Source organism: Budorcas taxicolor, chromosome 2 (genome assembly GCF_023091745.1).
Source record: "Budorcas taxicolor isolate Tak-1 chromosome 2, Takin1.1, whole genome shotgun sequence".
In the NCBI taxonomy this organism is placed as follows: domain Eukaryota; kingdom Metazoa; phylum Chordata; class Mammalia; order Artiodactyla; family Bovidae; genus Budorcas; species Budorcas taxicolor.
In genome coordinates, this window is record NC_068911.1 from 24,008,247 (window position 1) to 24,031,561 (window position 23,315).

At 41.8% G+C, this 23,315-nt stretch overlaps 1 protein-coding gene across 1 annotated transcript in view; it reads left to right on the forward strand.

The window, feature by feature from the left end:
• DNAH3 (dynein axonemal heavy chain 3) overlaps nt 1-23,315 on the forward strand; it is a 229,731-nt gene that overhangs the window by 62,971 nt on the left and 143,445 nt on the right. Inside the window, exons 20-26 of the mRNA XM_052659374.1 lie at nt 1,090-1,181; nt 6,659-6,773; nt 14,771-14,887; nt 16,309-16,488; nt 17,169-17,305; nt 19,989-20,190; nt 22,065-22,157. Of these exons, the coding sequence (XP_052515334.1) occupies nt 1,090-1,181; nt 6,659-6,773; nt 14,771-14,887; nt 16,309-16,488; nt 17,169-17,305; nt 19,989-20,190; nt 22,065-22,157 (936 nt within the window). The remainder of the gene's footprint in view (nt 1-1,089; nt 1,182-6,658; nt 6,774-14,770; nt 14,888-16,308; nt 16,489-17,168; nt 17,306-19,988; nt 20,191-22,064; nt 22,158-23,315) is intronic.

Consider the following 23,315-nt stretch of genomic DNA (forward strand, 5'->3'; position numbering starts at 1 on the left):
GGAGAATGAAGGAAGTACGTAAAGCTCTTACAACAGTGCCTATCACATAGTAAGCCTGCAGTAATATCGCTTTTGTTATTTCCGTTACCTCAGTGGTCCTCCAGGTGATCCCAGAACCCAGATTGGAAGCTGTGTGAATTGGGTGATTCACTCATGCTTTCACTCCACAAGTGCTTATTGATGCTACGTTCCAGGCCCCAGGGACACAGGGCTGAATAAGACAGAACGTGATGCAACTTTCATATCCCTTCCTGTTCTGATATTCTTTAGTCCTACTGGAGCTGGACTGATACAAAACTGGGCAATAGGGAAGGTTTTTTACAGAGCTTCATTCCCCCAACCCACTTGCTCTTCTTGAGCACACATAACCTTCATGCTGCCCAGATCTCTCAATCCCTATAAAAGTGCTCAAAAGCCATCATAGACTTCATCAAAGACTGTTCACAGGGATATTTTCACTTAAAAGATAAAGTTGGGTAATATTTACACCAAAGGAATGGTCATAACAAGTGCTAACATTTCCAACCAGTTAGTACACTGAGTTGGAAGGAAGATTTTCCTCTTTCCCAGCACCCCCAGATCACAGAATCTGGGAATCTGCCTGCCCCATGTCCTCATGACTTCCTCATTTGATTCAGCACATCCAGCAGCTTCTGAGCATGAACCACATTTTGCCCTGGTTCACCACCTGGGAGCACAAAATTGGACCTAGTTGTGAGGACCATTATGTAGTGTGGAACCCATAAGGTGCCCACATGTTTGCATTATGCCCAGTTCTGGTGGGAGAACAACCCCCAGTAAACCAGACACAATGCAGGCTGGGCCCTACCTAGGCTGCCTCCCAGATCCTTAGACCTGCACTGTCCAGTTCATTAGCCACTTGCTACACTCAGCTATTTAAACGTAAATAATTAAAATTAAATAAAATTTAAAAATCAGTTCCTCAATCATATTAGCCACCATCTCAGGGCTCACCAGCTGAATGTGACTGGTGGCTCCTGCACAGCTATAGAACATTTCAGTCATCACAAGAAGTCTACTGAACAACACTAATTTGGACAATGCACACTTGTTTTTTTCTCTTTGCAGATCAGTGAGATTGTCGGCTATGAAATAAAGCCCACTGAAACGACTTGTCTCTCAAATATGCTGGAATTTGGATTTGGCAAATTCATTGAAAAGTAAGACTTCTCCTTTCAGAAAGTTTTTGGTCAAGGTATCTGTAATTTCCTATACTTGTGTGACTGAATGGCCATATAGCAAGCTACATTTCTCATTTTGGTTTAGGATAACCTCTATTTCAGCTGACTAGCAACCCACTCCATTGTTCTTGCCTGGAGAATCCCAGGGACGGGGGAGCCTGGTGGGCTGCCACCTATGGGGTCACACAGAGTCGGACACGACTGAAGTGACTTGGCAGCAGCAGCAGCAGCAGCAGCAGCTGGTGAAGCTTTCATCTCCAGCTGTGGAGTTTCTGTTTTTTGTTTAATATTTATTTATTTGTCTGTGTCAGGTCTTAGTTGCAGCATCTTTGATCTTCATTGTGGCATGTGGGATCTTTAGTTGCAGCATGTGGGATCTAGTTCCCTGACCAGACATTGAACCCAGCCCCTTGCATTGGGAGCGCAGAGTCTTAGCCACTGGACCACCTAGGGAAGTCCCTCCAGTTGCAGAGTTGATGTCAGATTATGACTAGAAAATTGAGTTAGAGATTCTATTTCAAAAATAAAAATTTTTAAAGAGTTGTTTGAACCTGAGCTCCAAGTCCAGCTAGACTTTGGGCAAGACCATAGCACTTTTCTGGGCCTCAGTTTCCTCCTTGTTAAACAACAGCAACAAACAGGAGGGGCTCTCTGAGCTAAATGAAATATGGTCAAATGAGAGATCTCTTCACTTGCTTTCTCTCCTTCTCCAAATGCCCCTAGAGTTTGCATGTGAGAATTTGTACTGTTGAAACTGCTGTTTTTATGACCAGAAATTCTCAGAACCCTGTTTGTTTTTCCATACTTCCTTCAGGGTGATGGATGGGGAGATGTGTTCCTGAGACTAAAGACCCCATTAGGCAACTGAGTTTGGGCTCACTAAACACACATGGTTCTCAGACTATGACCCCAGTCCAGCTGCATCAGCATCACCAGCAAACTTGTTAGAAATGCACATTCTCAGGCACCACCCCAATTTGTTCAATCAGAAATTCAGGGGGTGAGCACTGCAATCTGTGTTTTAACAAATCCTCCAGGTCAGTGCTGTGCAGTACAGGAGCAGCTTGGTACATGTGGCCTCTCATCCTTTGAAATGTAGCTATTCTGAATTTGATGGGCTGAGTGTATAAATATAGGCTGGACTTCAAAGATTTATTAAGAAAAAAAGCAAAATACTTATTTTAAATAGTGATTATGTGTTGAAATTATAATATTTTGGATTTATTGTTATTGTTGTTCAGTCGCTCAATCATGTCTGACTCTTTGCAAACCCATGTACTGTAGCATGCCAGGCTTCCCTGTTCTCCACTGTCTCCCAGAGTTTGCTCAAACCCATGTCCATTGAGTCAGTGATGCCATCCAACTATCTCATCCTCTCTCACCTACTTCTTCTCTTGCCTTCAATCTTCCCCAGCATCAGGGTCTTTGCCAAAAATCGGCTCTTTGCATCAGGTAGCCAAAGTATTGGAGCTTCAGCTTTAGTATCAATCCTTCTAATGAATATTCAGGACTGATTTCCTTCAGGATTGACTGGTTGGATCTCCTTGCTCTCCAAGAGAACCTCCAGAGTCTTCTCCAGCACCACAACTAGAAAGTATCAATTCTTCAATGCTCAGCCTTTTGTATGGTCCAACTCTCATATCCATACAGGGCTACTGGAAAAATCATAGCTTTGACTAGATGGACCTTCTTCAGCACAGTAATGTCTCTGCTTTTCAAATCACTGTATAGGTTCATCATAGCTTTTCTTCCAAGGAGCAAATATCTCTTAATTTCATAGGTGCAGTCACCATCTGCAGTGATTTTGGAGCCCATGAAACTAAAGTTCTGTCACTGTTTCTATTGTTTATCCATCTATTTGCCATGACGTGATGGGACCAGATGCCATGATCTTCGTTTTCTGAATGTTGAGCTTTAAGCCAACTTTTTTACTCTCTTCTTTCACTTTCATCAAGAGGCTTTTTAGTTCTTCTTCACTTTCTGCCATAAGGGTGGTATCAGCTGCATATCTGAGGTTATTGATATTTCTCCCAGCAATCTTGATTCCGGCTTGTGCTTCTTCCAGCCCAGCATTTCTCATGATGTACTCTACATATAAGTTAAATAAGCAGGATGACGATATACAGCCTTGACATACTCCTTTTCCTATTTGGAACCAGTCTGTTGTTCCATGTCCAGTTCTAACTGTTGCTTCCTGACCTGCATATAGGTTTCTCAAGAGGCAGGTCAGGTGGTCTGGTATTCCCATCTCCTTCAGAAATTTCCACAGTTTATTGTGATCCACACAGTCAAGGGCTTTGGCATAGTCAATAAAGCAGAAATAGATGTTTTTCTGGAACTCTCTTGCTTTTTCCATGACCCAGCGGATGTTGGCAATTTGATCTCTGGTTCCTCTGCCTTTTCTAAAACCAGCTTGAACATCTGGAAGTTCACAGTTCACGTATTGCTGAAGCCTGGCATGGAGAATTTTAAGCATTTACTAGCATGTGAGATGAGTGCAACTGTGTGGTAGTTTGAGCATTCTTTGGCATTGCCTTTCTTTGGGATTGGACACATCATTTTTACCAGGTTTATGTAATTTTATTAAAGGGCCTCATTTTCCCCAGTAAGATGTTCCCAAGAAATAGCAGCTCTAGAACAATTATGCTGCACTGAGTATTTTATATGCATTAGCCAACTTATCCATCACAACAACCTAATATTCTAGGTAATTTTAGTCACGTTTTACAGATGAGAAAATAAATTGATTAGAGAAATTAAGTAACTATCCAGAGGTCACAAGAACCAAGACCTGAGCCCAGGCTAGCTGACTTCAGAGCCTTAACTGTTACTCTTTACTGCCTTGAAAGATAAACCCACGTTTGGAGACAGAGGGTGAGCAAATACACAGCATACTGCCACGCTTCTTGCCACTGTGCTCAGTTGTGACAAATCCAGAAGTGGTGATGCCTTGGCCAAGTTGTTAACCTCTGTGTGCCCAGTCTCCTTATCTGTAAAATAGAAATAATAATAGTAGCTAGGTGATCAAGAGTTATTGTGAGGATTATGAGATAAGGCATGTAACCCGAACTGACTTAATTTTTAAGTTCTCAGCTACCACCTATTAGTGAGGTATGGTGCCCTCTATAGCCCACTCTCTGTAGTTAAGGTAGTTTTATCACAGCCCACAGTTAGTTAGGGGGCTTCCCTGGTGGCTCAGACAGTAAAAGAATCTGCAGTGCTGGAGACCCTGATTTGATCTCTGAGTTGGGAAGATCTCCTGGAGAAGGGAATGGCTACCCACTCCAGTATTCTTGCCTGGAGAAATCCATGAACAGAGGAGCCTGGCAGGCTATAGTCCATGGGGTCACAAAGAGTCAAACATGACTGAGTGACTAACAGTGCATTTGGATAAGGTCAATTTGATATACTTCATGGACTCCCAACCTTATTAATCCTCTCCTGCAATTATCTGCATAATCATAAGTCATAAGGCACATTTCCAAGCATTTTGTCTTATTTAATTATACCAAAACCCTTGATATGGGCAAATGGGGACTGAAGGCCTGTCAAGTGACTTAGTCACAGCCACACATCCAGCCTATTTGTCTCATACTCATCTAGGTTGACACCTGCCTTTATTATTCTCTATATGCTCACTCAATTTAGTTGTCTCCTGAGAAGGTCACGTTTAGGATGGTGACCGTGCTGCTGAGGTGTTCATCTGGCGTTATCCATGCCTCTTCTACTTCCCTCTGTGAGGCCAAATTTGGGTTTTCAGCTCAATTCAGTTGTCCTGTTTGGCTGACCACATGTGAGCAATTCTGTTGCTCCTCTGATAGGGCAGAAAGCACATTGTTGGGGAGAAAGAAACGCTGGATTAGGAGTCAGAAGAACTGGTATCTAGTTCTTCAGTCACACCTGGATTTAGCTCTCCTGCAGAAAGAAGAAGAAAGGAATCTATCTTCCCCTTCTCTCACTATGTCTCTCTTTCTATGGAACCTCTAGAGGGGCTGTTCCATGGATGGGCCCAATGCATCAGGAAAATATCAGATATGTTTTTTAAAAGTATGGACAGAAAATGGAGAAAAAGCCATCATATAAATTAACAGAAGTTCTAAGATCTGCATAAGAAGTCAATAATAAATCAATCCTGCGTCTCTTAAGTCTGCACTGGCAGGCAGGGTCTTTACCACTCGTACCACCTGGGAAGCCCAATAATTCTGAAGTAAATAGGAATAATAAGGAGTAAATGAAAATGGAAAAAAGGTTTTGTTTTAATGCTTAAAATAGTGGTTCTCAACTGGGGATGTCCACTCCGAGGGGATACTTGGCAACACCTGGAGACATTTTTGGTTGGTGCAACTGGCAAGGGGTGAGGACTAGGGGAGTCAGCTACTGGCATCTAGTGGGTTGAGGCCAAGAATGCTACTAAACATCCTGCAGTGCACAGGACAGCTGCTCACAACAAAGAATTAACCTCCTTGTATTAGTTTTCTAGTGCTGCTGTAACAAATACCATAGTCCGATTGGCTTAAACAACACAAATTTACTTGCTCACAATTGTAGGTTTGAAGTCTAAGGTCAAGGGGGTTTTTCTTGGGGGTGGGGGCAGGGGATAGGGACTGAGGGCTGGGATTTGGTTTCTTCCAAGGCCTCTCTCCTTGCAAATGACTGCCTTCTCCCTGTGTCCTCATGTGGTCTTCCCTCTATGTATGTATCTTAATCTCCTCTTCTAATAAAGATACCAGTCATTGGTCCAGTGGCTAACACTTCGCACTCCCAATGCAGGAGGCCCAGGTTCAATCCGTGGTTGGAGAACTAAGATCCCACATGCCACAACTAAAGACCCAGCACAGCTAAATAAATAAATACTTTTTTTTTTAATGATACCAGTCATATCGGATTGGACCTACTTTAATGACCTCATTTCAATTTAACTACATCTTTAAAGACTTATTTGGGCTTCCGAAATAAGTGGTAAAGAACCCACCTGCCAATGCAGGAGACATAAGAGACATGGGTTCAATCCCTGAGTCAGGAAGATTTCCTGGAGGAGGGCATAGCAACCCACTCCAGTATTCTTGCCTGGAGAATCCCATGGACAGAGGAGCCTGACAAGCTGCAGTCCATAGGGTCACAGAGTCAGACACAACTGAAGTGACTTAGCACGCAAAGTAACTATTTATGTCCAAATAGAATAACTCATATTATGAGGCACTGGAGGTTAAGACTTCAATATGATTTTTGGAGAGATACAATTCAGCCTTTAATATAGCCCCGAAAGTCAATAGTGCCAAGGGTAAAGAAATCTTGCAAAACATTGGAGATACTGGTAAATATTAGAGTAGGATGGTAAACTTTTTGTAAAATTAAAGGCTTTTTAAATTTCTCTAATGGCTGAACTGAAATTCCTCCTTTAATGTATTTTTGATGCCTCCTCTGTTGACGTTACTATCATTCTCTCTTCTCTTTAGACTGGAGCCCATTGGTGCAGCTGCCAGTAAGGAATACTCTCTGGAGAAAAACTTGGAGAAAATGAAGTTAGACTGGGTTAACATGACGTTCAACTTTGTGAAGTACAGGGACACTGTGAGTCTCAGTCCAACAGTTCAATCCCCTGAGAGCAGCCCATTTATTATGTAGTAAATTACAGAAGGGATTCATTTCAAAATTGCAAGCGAATCAGGAAGAAGGATCTCTAATCTGTCTTAAAAATTTTTATTGATACATAATTGACATATAACATTTGTAAGTTTAAAGTATATAACGTGTTGATTTAATACTTTTATATATTGCACTATGATTACCAGCCAATATGATTACCATTAACACCCCTATCATGTCACATACCTATCCTTTCCTTTTTGTGGTAGCATAGTTAAGGTCTAGTCTTATCAGCTTTAAAGATTTTAATACAGTATTGTTGTCTATAACCATTACGCTGTTGCATTAGATTGTTTCCTCCTGTCTGCCTTCCTGTGCCAGTCAGCCTTCCTTCCAGACACCATGGAGGGATGCATTTTCAAATGAGAAAAGCCTTTTAATTCAGAGCAACAAGCTTTCTGTTGAAAAGGAGCTGAACAGCCTCCTGAATTAGCATCTCCCAGGGAAGGCACCCCAGGTCCCTCAGAAATATAACTGAGGTAGACAGTGCTCAGCACTTCTCAAGTGTTATTAAATGCAGGAATCACCTGAGAGTCTTTCTAAAGTGGAGGTTCTGATCCAGCAAGTTTAAGCTGGGTCCCGAGGTTCTGCAATTCCAGCAAGCTCCCAAGTAATGCTGAAGCTGTGGTCCCTGGACCACATTTTGAAGAGCAAGGCTGTACACTTTTTTTCACATAAACCTGCACGGTTTGCTCAGCCATCTTCAGATGCTGGCTTGTTCTTGGGGTGGGCCATGAGAAGGAGAGCTTGCTGCTTAGGTGAGGCAACAGGCAGAAACTCATATCATGCAGGGCATCGGCTCTTGAAGCAGTGCATCTCAACCCTGGTACTCTTTCTGGTCACTCAATTCCAATGTGCATGTGTTGAGGGTGGCTGGGGAGGGTTTCCACACTACCATGTAGTATATGACACCAGCTGGGTGCCTTACAGTTCAATTCAATTGTAAGTAGACACTATCTACCCAGAGATTCCATAGGTTAAGACTACAAGACTGCCAGTTCCCCTCACCCCTGACTTCAGATGCCAGTCTCAAGCCCAGGTTATCGTGCTTCTGACCAACCACCTATAGATTGGAGGTCCCTCCTTGGGTTGATTTAATTTGTTAGAACTCAGAAACAGTTTACTTAATAGATTACTGGATTATTATAGGACATAGGACCCAGGAACAGCCAGATGGAATGCCTCGGGCAAGGTATGGGGAAGTGGTGTGGCACTTCCATGCTCTCTTTGAGCATGCCACTCACCCAGATCTCATGTTCACCAACTCAGAAGCTCTCTGACCACCCTCCTTTTGAGTTTCTATAAAGGCTTCATTACTTTGGCATAATTGACTAAATCATTGGCCATTGGTAATTGAACTCAGTCTCCATCCCCATTCCCCTGCCAGGAGACAAGTTGGTGGACTAAAAGTTCCAACCCTCTGACCACTCTCCTGACTCTCCTGACAACCAACTCCCCACCTTAGAGGTGGTACAAAAGCCACCTCATTAAGCGAACAAAATCTCTGTCATCCTTAGGAAATTCCAAGGGTTTTAGGAGCTGTGCAAACAACAGGGACAGAGGCCAAATATCTTACTATAAATCACAACATCACTCTGGCCTGGAATTCTGTATTTTTAAGGCACCCCTGACTATTTTCCTATTCTCCTTGCTATTCTTTGGAACTCTGCATTCAGATGCTTATATCTTTCCTTTTCTCCTTTGCTTTTCACTTCTCTTCTTTCCTCAGCTATTTGTAAGGCCTCCTCAGACAGGCATTTTGCCTTTTTGCATTTCTTTTTCTTGGGGATGGTCTTGATCCCTGCCTCCTGTACAAGAAAATTAGAGATACTAAGAGTAAATTTCATGAAAAGATGAGCTCAATAAAGGACAGAAATGGTATGGACCTAACAGAAGCAGAAGATATTAAGAAGAGGTGGCAAGAATATTCAAAAGAACTGTACAAAAAAGACCTTCATGAGCCAGATAATCACGATGGTGTGATCACTCACCTGGAGCCAGACACCCTGGAATGTGAAGTCAAGTGGGCCTTAGGAAGCATCACTGTGAACAAAGCTAGTGGGGGTGATGGAATCCCAGTGGAGCTATTTCAAATCCTGAAAGATGATACTGTGACAGTGCTGCACTCAATATGCCAGCAAATTTGGAAAACTCAGCAGTGGCCACAGGACTGGAAAAGGTCAGTTTTCATTCCAATCCCAAAGAAAGGCAATGCCAAAGAATGCTCAAACTACCACACAGTTGCACTCATCTCACATGCTAGTAAAGAAATGCTCAAAATTCTCCAAGCCAGGCTTCAGCAGTACATGAACCGTGAACTTCCAGATGTTCAAGCTGGTTTTAGAAAAGGCAGAGGAACCAGAGATCAAATTGTCAACATCCACTGGATCATGGAAAAAGCAAGAGAGTTCCAGAAAAACATCTACTTCTGCTTCATTGGCTATGCCAAATCCTTTGCCTGTGTGGATCACAATAAACTGTGGAAAATTCTGAAAGAGATGGGAATACCAGACCACCTGGCCTGCTTCTTGAGAAACCTATATGCAGGTCAGGAAGCAACAGTTAGAACTGGACATGGAACAACAGACTGGTTCCAAATAGGAAAAGGAGTATGTCAAGGCTGTATATCGTCATCCTGCTTATTTAACTTATATGCAGAGTACATCATGAGAAACGCTGGGCTGGAAGAAGCACAAGCTGGAATCAAGATTGCCAGGAGAAATATCAATAACCTCAGATATGCAGATGACACCACCGTTACGGCAGAAAGTGAAGAGGAACTCAAAAGCCTCTTGATGAAAGTGAAAGAGGAGAGTGAAAAAGTTGGCTTAAAGCTCAACATTCAGAAAACGAAGATCATGGCATCCGGTCCCACGACTTCATGGGAAATAGATGGGGAAAGAGGGGAAACAGTGTCGGACTTTATTTTTGGGGGGCTCCAAAATCACTGCAGATGGTGACTGCAGCCATGAAATTAAAAGACACTTACTCCTTGGAAGAAAAGTTATGACCAACCTAGAGAGCATATTCAAAAGCAGAGATATTACTTTGCCAACAAAGGTCCGTCTAGTCAAGGCTTTGGTTTTTCCTGTGGTCATGTATGGATGTGAGAGTTGAACTGTGAAGAAAGTTGAGCACTGAAGAATTGCTTTTGAACTGTGGTGCTGGAGAAGACTCTTGAGAGTCCCTTAGACTGCAACAAGATCCAACCAGTCCATTCTGAAGGAGATCAGCCCTGGGATTTCTCTGGAAGGAATGATGCTAAAGCTGAAACTCCAGTACTTTGGCCACCTCATGCGAAGAGCTGACTCATTGGGAAAGACTCTGATGCTGGGAGGGATTTGGGGCAGGAAGAGAAGGGGACAACAGAGGATGAGATGGCTGGATGGCATCACTGACTCAATGGATATGAGTCTTGTGAACTCTGGGAGTTGGTGATGGACAGGGAGGCCTGGCGTGCTGTGATTCATAGGGTCGCAAAGAGTCGGACACGACTGAGCGACTGAACTGAACTGAACTGAGGAGTTAAGTTGAGGAACCTGATAACAGCTCAGTTACTTCTGGCCAGTCACCAGAGATTTTTATTGAAGTAACTATAGACAATGGTCAACAGCAGAGTGAGAATCAAGGTACCACTTTATTAAATAGCTGGACACACCTCCCACTACAGAGCTACTGGTAAAAGGTGGATGAGAAAATGTATTCTAGCTCCAAAGTAACCACCCAGATATAAGCCTGAAGGAATTGAAAACAGAGTGAGAAAGACCAGACCTACCACAGGGGACAGCCCCTATCAGCTTGCTTGCCACATGGCCCAAGAAGAAAAGTCCATCTACAAGGACTAACTTTTAAGACATAGTAACCCTCACTAGTAAAATATGCCAAATAATTATTGAGTCAGAGGTTCCCATACTTTCTTGGTTCATGGTGCTGGTCTTATCTGAGTACTTTTAAAATGGTTCCCTCCCTAGTCCAAAAGAAATACTTAACAGCTTTGTTTATGAAGTAACTGAGTTCAGACAACTTAAATATTTGTACCCCATCAACTTAATAACTGAAAAAAAGTACATATAAATTAAAAGAAAATATTTGTATTTTATTTTAAAATCAGTTCGGTTCAGTTCAGTCGCTCAGTCGGGTCCAACTCTTTGCAACCCCATGAATCGCAGCATGCCAGGCCTCCCTGTCCATCACCAACTCCCGGAGTTCACTCAGACTCACGTCTATCGAGTCAGTGATGCCATCCAGCCATCTCATCCTCTGTCGTCCCCTTTTCCTCCTGCCCCCAATCCCTCCCAGCATCAGAGTCTTTCCCAATGAGTCAACTCTTCGCATGAGGTGGCCAAAGTACTGGAGTTTCAGCTTTAGCATCATTCCTTACAAAGAAATCTCAGGGCTGATCTCCTTCAGAATGGACTGGTTGGATCTCCTTGCAGTCCAAGGGACTCTCAAGAGTCTTCTCCAACACCACACTTCAAAAGCATCAATTCTTCGGCGCTCAGCCTTCTTCACAGTCCAACTCTCACATCCGTACATGACCACAGGAAAAACCAAAGCCTTGACTAGACAGACTTTAGTCGGCAAAGTAATGTCTCTGCTTTTGAATAAGCTATCTAGGTTGGTCATAACTTTTCTTCCAAGGAGTAAGTGTCTTTTAATTTCATGGCTGCAGTCACCATCTGCAGTGATTCTGGAGCCCCCAAAAATAAAGTCTGACACTGTTTCTACTGTTTCCCCATCTATTTCCCATGCAGTGATGAGACCAGATGCCATGATCTTTGTTTTCTGAATGTTGAGCTTTAAGCCAACTTTTTCACTCTCCTCTTTCACTTTCATCAAGAGGCTTTTGAGTTCCTCTTCACTTTCTGCCATAAGGGTGGTGTCATCTGCATATCTGAGGTTATTGATATTTCTCCCGGCAATCTTGATTCCGGCTTGTGCTTCTTCCAGCCCAGCGTTTCTCATGATGTACTCTGCATATAAGTTAAATAAGCAGGGTGACAATATACAACCTTGACACACTCCTTTTCCTATTTGGAACCAGTCTGTTGTTCCATGTCCAGTTCTAACTGTTGCTTCCTGACCTGCATACAGATTTCTCAAGAGGCAGATCAGGTGGTCTGGTATTCCCATCTCTTTCAGAATTTTCCACAGTTTATTGTGATCCACACAGTCAAAGGCTTTGGCATAGTCAATAAACCAGAAATAGATGTTTTTCTGGAACTCTCTTGCTTTTTCCATGATCCAGTGGATGTTGGCAATTTGATCTCTGGTTCCTCTGCCTTTCCTAAAACCAGCTTGAACATCAGGAAGTTCACGGTTCACATATTGTTGAAGCCTGGCTTGGAGAATTTTGAGCATTTCTTTACTAGTGTGTGAGATGAGTGCAACTGTGTGGTGGTTTGAGCATTCTTTGGCATTGCCTTTCTTTGGGATTGGAATGAAAACTGACCTTTTCCAGTCCTGTGGCCACTGCTGAGTTTTCCAAATTTGCTGGCATATTGAGTACAGCACTTTCACAGTATCATCTTTCAGGATTTGAAATAGCTCAACTGGAATTCCATCACCTTCACTAGCTTTGTTCATAGTGATGCTTTCTAAGGCCCACTCGACTTCACATTCCAGGATGTCTGGCTCTAGGTGAGTGATCACACCATCGTGATTATCCGGGTCATGAAGGTCTTTTTCATACAGTTCTTCCATGTATTCTTGCCACCTCTTCTTAATATCTTCTGCTTCTGTTAGGTCCATACCATTTCTGTCCTTTATCAAGCCCATCTTTGCATGAAATGTTCCCTGGTATCTCTAATTTTCTTGAAGAGATCTCTAGTCTTTCCCATTCTGTTGTTTTCCTCTATTTCTTTGCATTGATCGCTAAAGAAGTCTTTCTTATCTCTTCTTGCTATTCTTTGGAACTCTGCATTCTGATGTTTATATCTTTCCTTTTCTCCTTTGCTTTTCACTTCTTTTCTTTTCACAGCTATTTGTAAGGCGTCCCCAGACAGCCGTTTTGCTTTTTTGCATTTCTTTTCCATGGGGATGGTTTTGATCCCTGTGTCCTGCACAATGTCATGAACCTCTGTCCATAGTTCATCAGGCACTCTATCTATCAGATCTAGGCCCTTAAATCTATTTCTCACTTCCACTGTATAATCATAAGGGATTTGATTTAGGTCATACCTAAATGGTCTAGTGGTTTTCCCTACTTTCTTCAATTTAATTCTGAATTTGGCAATAAGGAGTTCATGATCTGAGCCACAGTCAGTTCCTGGTCTTGTTTTTGTTGACTGTATAGAGCATCTCCATCTTTGGCTGCAAAGAATGTAATCAGTCTGAATTTGGTGTTGATCATCTGGTGATGTCCATGTGTAGAGTCTTCTCTTGTGTTGTTGAAAGAGGGTATTTGCTATGACCAGTGCATTTTCTTGGCAAAATTCTATTAGTCTTTGCCCTGCTTCATTCTGCATTCCAAAGCCAAATTTGCCTGTTACTCCAGGTGTTTCTTGACTTCCTGCTTTTGCATTCCAGTCCCCTATAATGAAAAGGACATCTTTTTTAGGTGTTAGTTCTAAAAGGTCTTGTAGGTCTTCATAGAACCATTCAGCTTCAGCTTCTTCAGCATTACTGTTTGGGGCATAGACTTGGATAACTGTGATATTGAATGGTTTGCCTTGGAAATGAACAGAGGTCATTCTGTTGTTTTTGAGATTGTGTCCAAGTACTGCATTTCAGACTCTTTTGTTGACCATGATGGCTACTCCATCTCTTGAGGGATTCCTGCCTGCAGTAGTAGATATAATGGTCATCTGAGTTAAATTCACCCATTCCAGTCCATTTGAGTTCGCTGATTCCTAGAATGTCGACATTCACTCTTGCCATCTCTTGTTTGACCACTTCCAATTTGCCTTGATTCATGGACCTGACATTCCAGGTTCGTATGCAATATTGCTCTTTACAGCATCGGACTTTGTTTTCTATCCCCAGTCACATCCACAGCTGGGTATTGTTTTTGCTTTGGCTCCATCCCTTCTTTCTTTCTGGAGTTATTTCTCCACTGATCTCCAGTAGCATATTGGACACCTACTGACCTGGGGAGTTCCTCATTCAGTATCCTATCATTTTGCCTTTTCATACTGTTCATGGGGTTCTCAAGGCAAGAATACTGAAGTGGTTTGCCATTCCCTTCTCCAGTGGACCACATTCTGTCAGACTTCTCCACCATGACCTGCCCATCTTAGATGGCCTCATGGGCATGGCTTGGTTTCATTGAGTTAGACAAGGCTGTGGTCCTAGTGTGATTAGATTGACTAGTTTTCTGTGAGTATGGTTTCAGTGTGTCTGCCCTCTGATGCCCTCTTGCAACACCTACCATCTTACTTGGGTTTCTCTTACCTTGGGCGTGGGGTATCTCTTCACGTTGCTCCAGCAAAGCGCAGCTGCTGCTCCTTACCTTGGACGAAGGGTATCTCCTCACTGCTACCCTTCCTGACCCTCAATGTGGGATAGTTCCTCTAGGCCCTCCTGCATAACTGAAGTTATTTGCTGTGAGTTTGCTGTAGTGCCCTGGGGCACATGGTTTGGGAATCAAACCTAATCTATGCAGATTAGCAGTTGATTCTACCTGAGGGAGCCAGGAAAGCAAGTGAACAGAATATCAGAAACACACAGAAGAGGACAGAACTCTTTCTCCTCCAGACAGCAGATACTAGTTGCAGATCTAGGTTTGGACCACATTTGATTTCTGCAAAGGCGGTATAAAAGTCTTTAAGAATATTTTCAAAGTAGAAAATAGAAAACTCTCTCTCCTATAAGACATAGTGTCCCACAGAGGTGGAGATCTGAGCGGTGAGTCCTTTGGGGATCAGTATGAAGTTGTGGGAAAGAGGTCTGATTTTAACAGGGTGGGTCATTTTTATTTGCAGGATACAAGCATCTTGTGTGCAGTTGATGACATTCAACTGTTACTTGATGATCACGTGATAAAAACCCAGACCATGTGTGGCTCTCCATTTGTCAAACCAATAGAAACTGAATGCCGGGTAAGAGGAAATGAGATGGAACGTTTTGTGATGGCCCATTAGGCTCTGGCTTTCTTGGAGGAACAGAAAGTTTTTGTTTTGTTTTTACTTTTTTGACCATACCATGAGGCATGTAGAACCTTAGCTCCCCAACCAGGGATCTAACCCACACCCCCTGTAGTGGAAGCATGGAGTCTTAACCACTGGACTGCAAGGAAATCCTAAAAGAATATTTTTAAGTTCAATTAAAAAGAAAACCCACTTTCTCTTGATAAAAAGCAGCAACAACAAAAGACTGAAAGTGTGTCCAACTTGTTATGATCCCATGGACTGTAGCCCAACCAGGCTCCTCTGTCCATGGAATTCTCCAGGCAAGAATGCTGGAGTGAGTTGCCATTTCCTTCTCCAGGTGATGTTCCCCACCCAGGGATTAAACCTGGGTCTCCCATGTTGTAGGCAGACTCTTTACCAAGTGAGCCACCAGGGAAGCTTATAAAGACTGAAAGCAATAACCAAGTAAGCCTTTGTAATAGTTTGGTAGACTGAGGTTTTGTGACAGTCTGCTAAAAGAGAAGATAAGTGTTTTGAGTACACCAAACAAAAATACATTTGGGAAGTATCTTATCAGTTTTAGAAATCTAGAATGTAAATTACTAGAGGTTAGCCTCCTTTGATCATTGTTTGTAGAAGTAAAATAGGCTAAGGACAGAGACTCAAGCCAGACTGTCTGTGTTCAAATTCTGACTCTGTCCCTTATTGGTTGTGTGACTTTAGACCAGTTACTTGAATCTGTCAGTTTCTGCATCTGTAAAGTAAGTTTTATAATAATATCTCCCTCATGAATCTGTTGGATTAAATTGGTTTTCACATACATAAAGCACTTGGACCATCACTTGGCACAGAGTAAGCCTTAAAACTATTATTGTTATTGTTGTTTTTTAAGATGACCCTGAAAATCAGGATATTTTTAAAATTCCTTTTTAGGCTTGTTTTTTTCTTAATTATTATTATTCTTTTTTAGACTTTTTTGTTATTATTCCTTGTTTTTTTATTCCTTTTATTAGTCCTGTTTTTTTTATTATCCCTTAAAAAGTTAAGGTGAACCTTAACTTTTTAACTATCTCTTTCAAGATGCTTTCCAGTGTAAATTTTTTAAACAAGCTTGTAGCAGAGCTGACACTTTCAGTTAATTAGCAGCATTGTTGTTGTTGTTGTGATTATTCCACTAGGAACTCTATAAGGATAAGGAATCTTGTTTTCTCTTTCATTGCTGTATCCACTTTGCCTACAAGAGTGACCAGGACATAGGGGTCACTCAGCAAGTATTTGTGGAACAAGTGAATGACTGAATAAGTTAATGAATGCATCCATTTGTTTAGTCAGTGGTTCTGTGATGCTTAGTGGCATGTTAATGATTCAGATGTGAAATGTTAAATTTGCAGAAATGGGAAGAAAAGCTAGTTCGTGTGCAGGAAATTTTGGATGCCTGGTTAAAGTGCCAAGCCACTTGGCTGTACCTGGAACCAATCTTCAGTTCAGAGGACATCATAGCCCAGATGCCAGAAGAGGGCAGGAAATTTGCCATCGTTGATAATTACTGGAAATCACTTATGTCCCAAGCTGTGAGTTTTCACTCCCTAGCACATCTCACCATCACAAATGTGGGATGCCATATAGGTGTTCCTCATTATTCAATCCTACCATGTCCCTTGAAATCTATAAGTAAACTGGATTTTACCTAAGCTGATTTTTGCAAATACAATATCTTTATAATTTTTAAATTTCTGGTTATTTGTTATTAAAAATTAAAACATGGGAATAGGGAATATGAAAATTAGTGGCCTTTTGAAGTCCCAACTTCATAGAGGGTAACTATTTAAATTTGGATAATTTAGCTCCCATTCCTCATGAGATATAAGACTTTATTTGTTACAGGATAATGTGATAAAGCTTATAAATTGAGAATAATTTTAGAATTCAAATAATTCACTATATTCAGTTACTCAGTTATTTAACAAATGTTCGAGGGGCAAGAACAGATAAGTATGGAATATCATGGTCTGATTCCGCAATCCCAGTAGTTAAAATATAATTGACTTTGTTGCTTTTAGGTGCCCAACCCCAGCCCATTCAATCATGGCCAGAGCAAAAGGGTATTGTAATGAGCAGTCACCCTTGTGGGATTAGGAGGTGATTAGGCTGGGAGGGTCATTAATCGATGCATTAGTCACACACTCATTACAGCAATCAGTCCCAGAATCTGGGAACCTCTTGATGATTATCACCTTTTTATGGAACCCAGGTGAAAGATACCAGGGTTTTGATGGCAGCAGACCAGCCACGGATGGCTGAGAGACTTCAAGAAGCCAACCTTCTGTTGGAGGACATCCAGAAAGGGCTGAATGATTACTTGGAGAAGAAGAGACTGTTTTTTCCCAGGTATCTAGTATTGTTCTCTTGTTTAAATTTGCCCTCTTGACCCATATATTGGTAGAATTACATTTTTTTTTATACTGAGTTGGCTTCTACTCATCTATTCCATGAGCTTCTCTGATGGCTCAGTCGGTAAAGAATCCACCTGCAGTGTGGAGACCTGGGTTCAGTCTCTGGGTTGGGAAGATCTCCTGGAGGAGGGCATGGCAATTCACTTCAGTATTCTTGCCTGGAGAATCCCCATGCACAGAGGAGCCTGCCAGGCTACCATCCATAGGGTTGCAAAGAGTTGGACACAACTGAGTGACTAAGCATGCGCGCACACACACACACACACACACACACAGACACACACACACACACACACATCTATTCCATATTCTTTTGAGGTTTTCCATTCCCCAAGAGCCAGCTCTCAGGGGTAAGGCATGTCTTCATAGTCACTATTTAGAGTGAGGTTGAATGGACACCAATGGAGCCAGCATGGTCAGACACCCAGTTAGAGGGGTATAGTACTCAAAAGCCTGGACTTTGGAGTTAAGCAGGCCTCAGTTTGAGTCATTAGCCACATATGGCTATCCAGCACTTGAAATGTGGCTAGTGTAACTTAGTAAAATTTTAATTTATTTAGTATTAATTCTTTAAAGGTAAATAGCCACATTTTGCTAAGGGCTTCAGTGTTGGATAACACAAATATAGCACAGATAGTGAAAAAAACCTTAACTTGGAAGCACAAAACTTTGTTAAGAAGAAACCTTTGAAATATGAGCTTCTAATCATATGCCCACTAATGTTTTTCCTAATAATGAATAATAGCCAACATTAATACAGTATTTACCATATGCCAGGTCACCACTTTAAGTGCTTAAACATATTATCTGATTTAGCCCTTACAAGAATCCTATGAAGTTGCTTACATTGTATTTACCCCAATTTTACAAATGAGGAAACAAAACTTGCTAAAAAGCATAAGACTGGTAAATGGACAAATTCAGGTAGTCTTCTCTGAGCTTCATCTTCTCCCTAAGTTAATTAACTACATACACAAAGTATCAGTATTTGTTTGTGTATTTTTACGGAATAAAAGTAAGCGCTCTCAGGAAAGACTTTGAAAATGTTCATGATAGTCACATGTTTTAAATGAATTTTATCTTGAAACTACAGAGTGCTAAATAAAATTTTTAGTTTTAAATCATACAAAATACTAATTATTACTCTTATGGCTATTGAGCCCTATTCATTATCACACATGATGAATCCATAGAGATCACCTATTTGAATTTCACTTGGGAGTGGGAGAAATCGACATCCTGATTAGATAACAGTTAGTCAACCAGCCAACAAATAATTATTGATTTATTCCCATCCATTCAATGCTACAGTTACAGTGTGTTAATTTGCTTTGCTGCATAGCAAGCCACATCCAAACTTAGAAGTTTAAAACATCAACTGTTTACTGAGCTCACAATTCTGTGGGTTGGAAAACTAGGCAGAGCTCAGCTGGGTAGTTCTTCTGGCCTCATCAGGGCTCACTCATGTTGATCGCAGACAACTGGCAGACCATCGCCTCAACCACTTGTCTGGTGGTGAGCTTCCTGTTGGCCAGGGCAGCAAGGATAATTGGCCCAAATGTCTTTCAACCTCCAGAAGGCTAGCCTGGGTTTATTCATATGGTGATGGTTGCAGTGTTCCCAAAAGCAGCAAGAGTTGAAACTTCAAGGCCTCTTGATGTCTAAGCTTGAAACTAGTGCAAATTCATGTCTTCCAAAATCTATTGGCCAAAGCAGAACTCAGAGCCAGCCAAGTTTCAAGAGATGTGAAAACAGACTTCACCTCTTGAACAAAGAAGTTACAAATATTGTGACCTTTTGTAGATAGTGAAGGGCAGAAAAGCCTGGTGTGCTGCAGTCCATGGGGTCACAAAGGGTTGGACATGACATAGCAACTGAACAACAATACATACAGTGAAAACTGTCATTATATGATCCTTCCATTACTGAACTTAAAACCTAGTGGTTACTGTAGAGATTTATCCCTAGAACATTTTCTGAAAGTTTGCTATCCCTGCCTTTAAGGTCTAAGCAAGAGAGTGAAGCTATCTTATTACTCTAATATAAAACATGATAAAGCCCTCTGCACATAAATAGGCTCATTATTAATGTGCACTTATTTCCCACCTGTAACATTTTCTGAGAATAAGGAAAGATAAGGAAGTTTTCTTTCCTCCTGCCCAGTAGTTCTCAACACTGATTGCACATTAGAATCACAGGGATTTTTAAAAATATAAGATCCCAGATCAGTATTGGAATCTCTGGGCAGTGGAACCTTGGCATTGAAACTTTTTTTCCTAAACTCTGCAGATGATTCTAAGCTGTAGACAAGGTTAAGAACCACTGCTCTGTTTAGATGTCTTTCAGCTGATACCAACTCCTCACACACAGCCATATAAAACCCACATATACCAGCTTTCATCTTTTTTTTTTTTTTTTTTTTTTGCTCTGAGTCAAAACTGTCTCCAGTCTCTATGCCCTAGATGAAAAATGGTGAAGGGGAGTTGGCCTTAGATAAGGCCCTAGAAGTAGCTGGTGTTCACTAGAGTGTCATCTACCCGTCGGGGAGTATCACTTTTGTTAGGAATAGAAGCTCTTAGAAGAGATTCCAGTAGCCATCTTGCTTTGCTTTGAAATAGGTTCTTCTTCCTATCAAATGATGAGCTGCTGGAGATATTGTCAGAGACAAAGGACCCTCTCCGGGTGCAGCCACACTTGAAGAAGTGCTTTGAAGGAATTGCCAAGCTGGAGTTTACAGACAGTCTGGAGATTGTGGGCATGATCAGCTCAGAAAAAGAAATCGTTCCATTCAAACAGAAAATCTACCCAGCTCAAGCCAAAGTAATTCCATTTACCCATTTTTGAGCTCTTTTCTTTATAACAGCCAAACAGAGAGAAGCAGATTATATGTTGGTTAAGCATTTAGACTCTGGTTTCAGACTGAGTGTGGAACATTTACATTCCACAACTTAATGATGTGCTTCCCTAACTTTGGGGCTTCCCTAATGGTTCAGCAGGTAAAGAATCTGACAGCAAAACAGGAGACACGGGAGATGTGGGTTCGATCCCTGGGTCAGGAAGACCCTCTGGAGAAGGAAATGGCAACCAATCCAGTATTCCTGCCTGAAAAATCCCATGGGCAGAGGAGCCTGGCGGGCTACATACAGGCCAATGGGTCGCAGAATCGGACATGCCTGAGAGACTAAGCACGCAGCACAGCCGACTTTGGGGAACTAATCTTTCTGGGTCTGTTTGTTCATCTCTAAGATGGAGATTACACTGCAATTCACATGGCACCCTAAATTTGTGGGAAATTTTCAATAAAACTTGATGTGGAGAGAGTAGCAGGAACCAGATCCAAACAACTTACTGTTTAAATCCGCATGAGCAGATCTAAATTCAGAGTTCCAGTCAGATCAATAAACTGTCCAGTAGGGGCAGGTGTTTTTAAAGGTCAATAATACATCATGGATATAATGCCATTTAACTCACACTTTTTATACATGTGCCCTTATATAACAAGTAAAATGTAAGTTACTTCCACTCTTGCTGAACATGCCAGCACCTCACAGTAGAAGTAGACTAGTGTTCTTGGCCTTGCTTGATAGACCATTTTTGCCACCCACACATTTAAGTTTCAGCAACTAGGAATCACACCTTGGAACCAGACACCAGCTAGCACTGAAGTCAGCAGGTACAGTTACCTGAAACTCTAACACTGAATAATAAGCTGCATATTCTAATTACCTGTAGAGATTCTAAAAACTCCATTTGCCCTGGTTGCATCCCATACCAATCAAATCAGGATGTCTGGGAGTGGGGTTCAGGAATCCATAACTTTTAAAGAACTCCAGATGATGCCAGTACCCAGCAAAGTTTGAGGACTGCTGGAATAATACAAGAATTAAAATTGTGCAATTAGAAATGGACAATTTATTTTATGAACTTTAGACTGAAAAAATGTACCACCCAGAAGTTGAGTTCTGTTTTATTCAGCATACATTCTTAGAATGTCAAGTTAGAGAGGCAACATCTCAGGTAAGCCGGAGAAAACTGCTGGAGGTTGGAGGGGAGCCAGGATATTTAGGAGTTTTGCAACTTCTGAATGTCAAAAGATTATTGTTAATGAAAGAAAACCAGATATCACAAGTTAAGGAATTGATTGTTTTTCTATGTATGAGAAGATGCAAGAGTCTGGGCTCACTGATCAGTCCTTTGATATCCACCTCAGCTATCTGGGGCCAGTATCCTGTGTTTTCACATCCTGAGTTTCCTCAAGCTGCACCCTTGGGGGTGACTGCAGCTTGTAGGCAAGCATTCTTTGTCTCCTTCCTGAGTTCCTTCAGGGCTCACCTTCAGGGGATACAGGGTGGCTGCGGTTGCTGGTGGCTGCAACTTCTTTTATTTACTGACATGACAGGCAATATCTTATTTCTCAATCTGAAGTATAAATATATCACTTGTCTCCTAAGAAGTTGTCTTTCAGAAAATGTGAAAGAAATGTGTGTTAAAAAGTTTCTATTGTCCCTCTTTTGAAACATACACTTCTGAGAATACGGTAAATAAGGGTAATCAATAGTTAAAGAATATTGGCTTGAAGGTGTACAAACCTTTGGCCTCCCTCCAGCCCTTTGCTGAGAGAAAGCTGGCCTCTGCCCATGGTCCCTCCCTCCAGGCTTGGTTAACTGTCACTGCCTCTCTGTCTCAACCTGCAGGGCATGGTGGAAAAATGGCTCCTTCAGGTGGAACAGATGATGCTTGCCAGTATGCAGGAAGTTATTAAACTTGGGATTGAAGCATATGTCCAGGTAAATGAAAACCGGGGTACACATGCCAGGGTGTTGGTACACCAAGAAAAATTTGGGGGCCAAGGTTAAATGGAAGCCTGTCTTCCACTAAAACCCATCCCTCTCCTGATAAGTAATACCTGACCCCTCTGTGCCTCTTTTCTTTTTCCCTATAAATCCTGGGGCAGTATATATAGTTCTGAATATGAAAGGTTTACAGTTATAAGCGGCCCATACCAGTATATCCTATGATTACTGTGGGCCAGTCCTTTCTGTGAAAATAATTGATGGCAAGAGGTTTATTTAGAGCCCCTTCCCAATTAAGCATCCCCTCTCCTAGGTTTTTCATTAACATTACACATGCCCTGTTTACTTTAAAAAATTGCACAATGTGAAAATTACAAGGTAAGTTTTATTTGGGGCAACAAGAAGACTGCAGTCTGGGGAACAGCACTTCAGATAGCTCTGAGAAATTGCTCCGTAGAGGTAGGGAGCAGGTCAATATACATGTGATTTTGGTGAAGGGGGAATACATGCAATCAAGCACATATTTTTTCAGGTTTATGCTAGTCACGAGGAGCACTCGTCACCATGAAGGGTATTGGTGCTTTTCTAGATGTAAGGAGATATAAAAATTGAGCTAATAAAAACAGCTCCTGAAAATGTCTATCTGAAGACCTGTGCTACAAGTTTTTCTCAAACCACAGAGTGCCTCATTTCTGCTCTCCACCCTGAACTCTTTATAGGGGATGCTGAAAATCAACTGCAGCAGCACATGATTTAATCTGTATAGAGGTAGATGGCAAAGTGGCAATTTGTAGTTAACACTCCAAAGGGCACAACTCATTTAGCTCCCAAAGCTTTAGGTGACTTGTATAACAGAAGGCATAAGGGAAAAGAACCTGTCACAATTACTCTTACATTTACTGTTGGCAGCCTAGATCTTACAGCTCAGTTCTGTTGCTCTGTCGTGTCCAACTCTTTACGATCCCATGGACTGCAGCATGCCAGGCTTCCCTGTCCATCACCAACTCCTGGAGCTTGCTTAAACGCATGTCCATCCTGTCAGTGATGCCATCCAACCATCTCACCCTCTGTCATCCCCTTCTCCTTCCTTCAATCTTTCCCAGTATCAGGGTCTTTTCCAGTGAGTCAGTTCTTCATATCAGATGGCCAAAG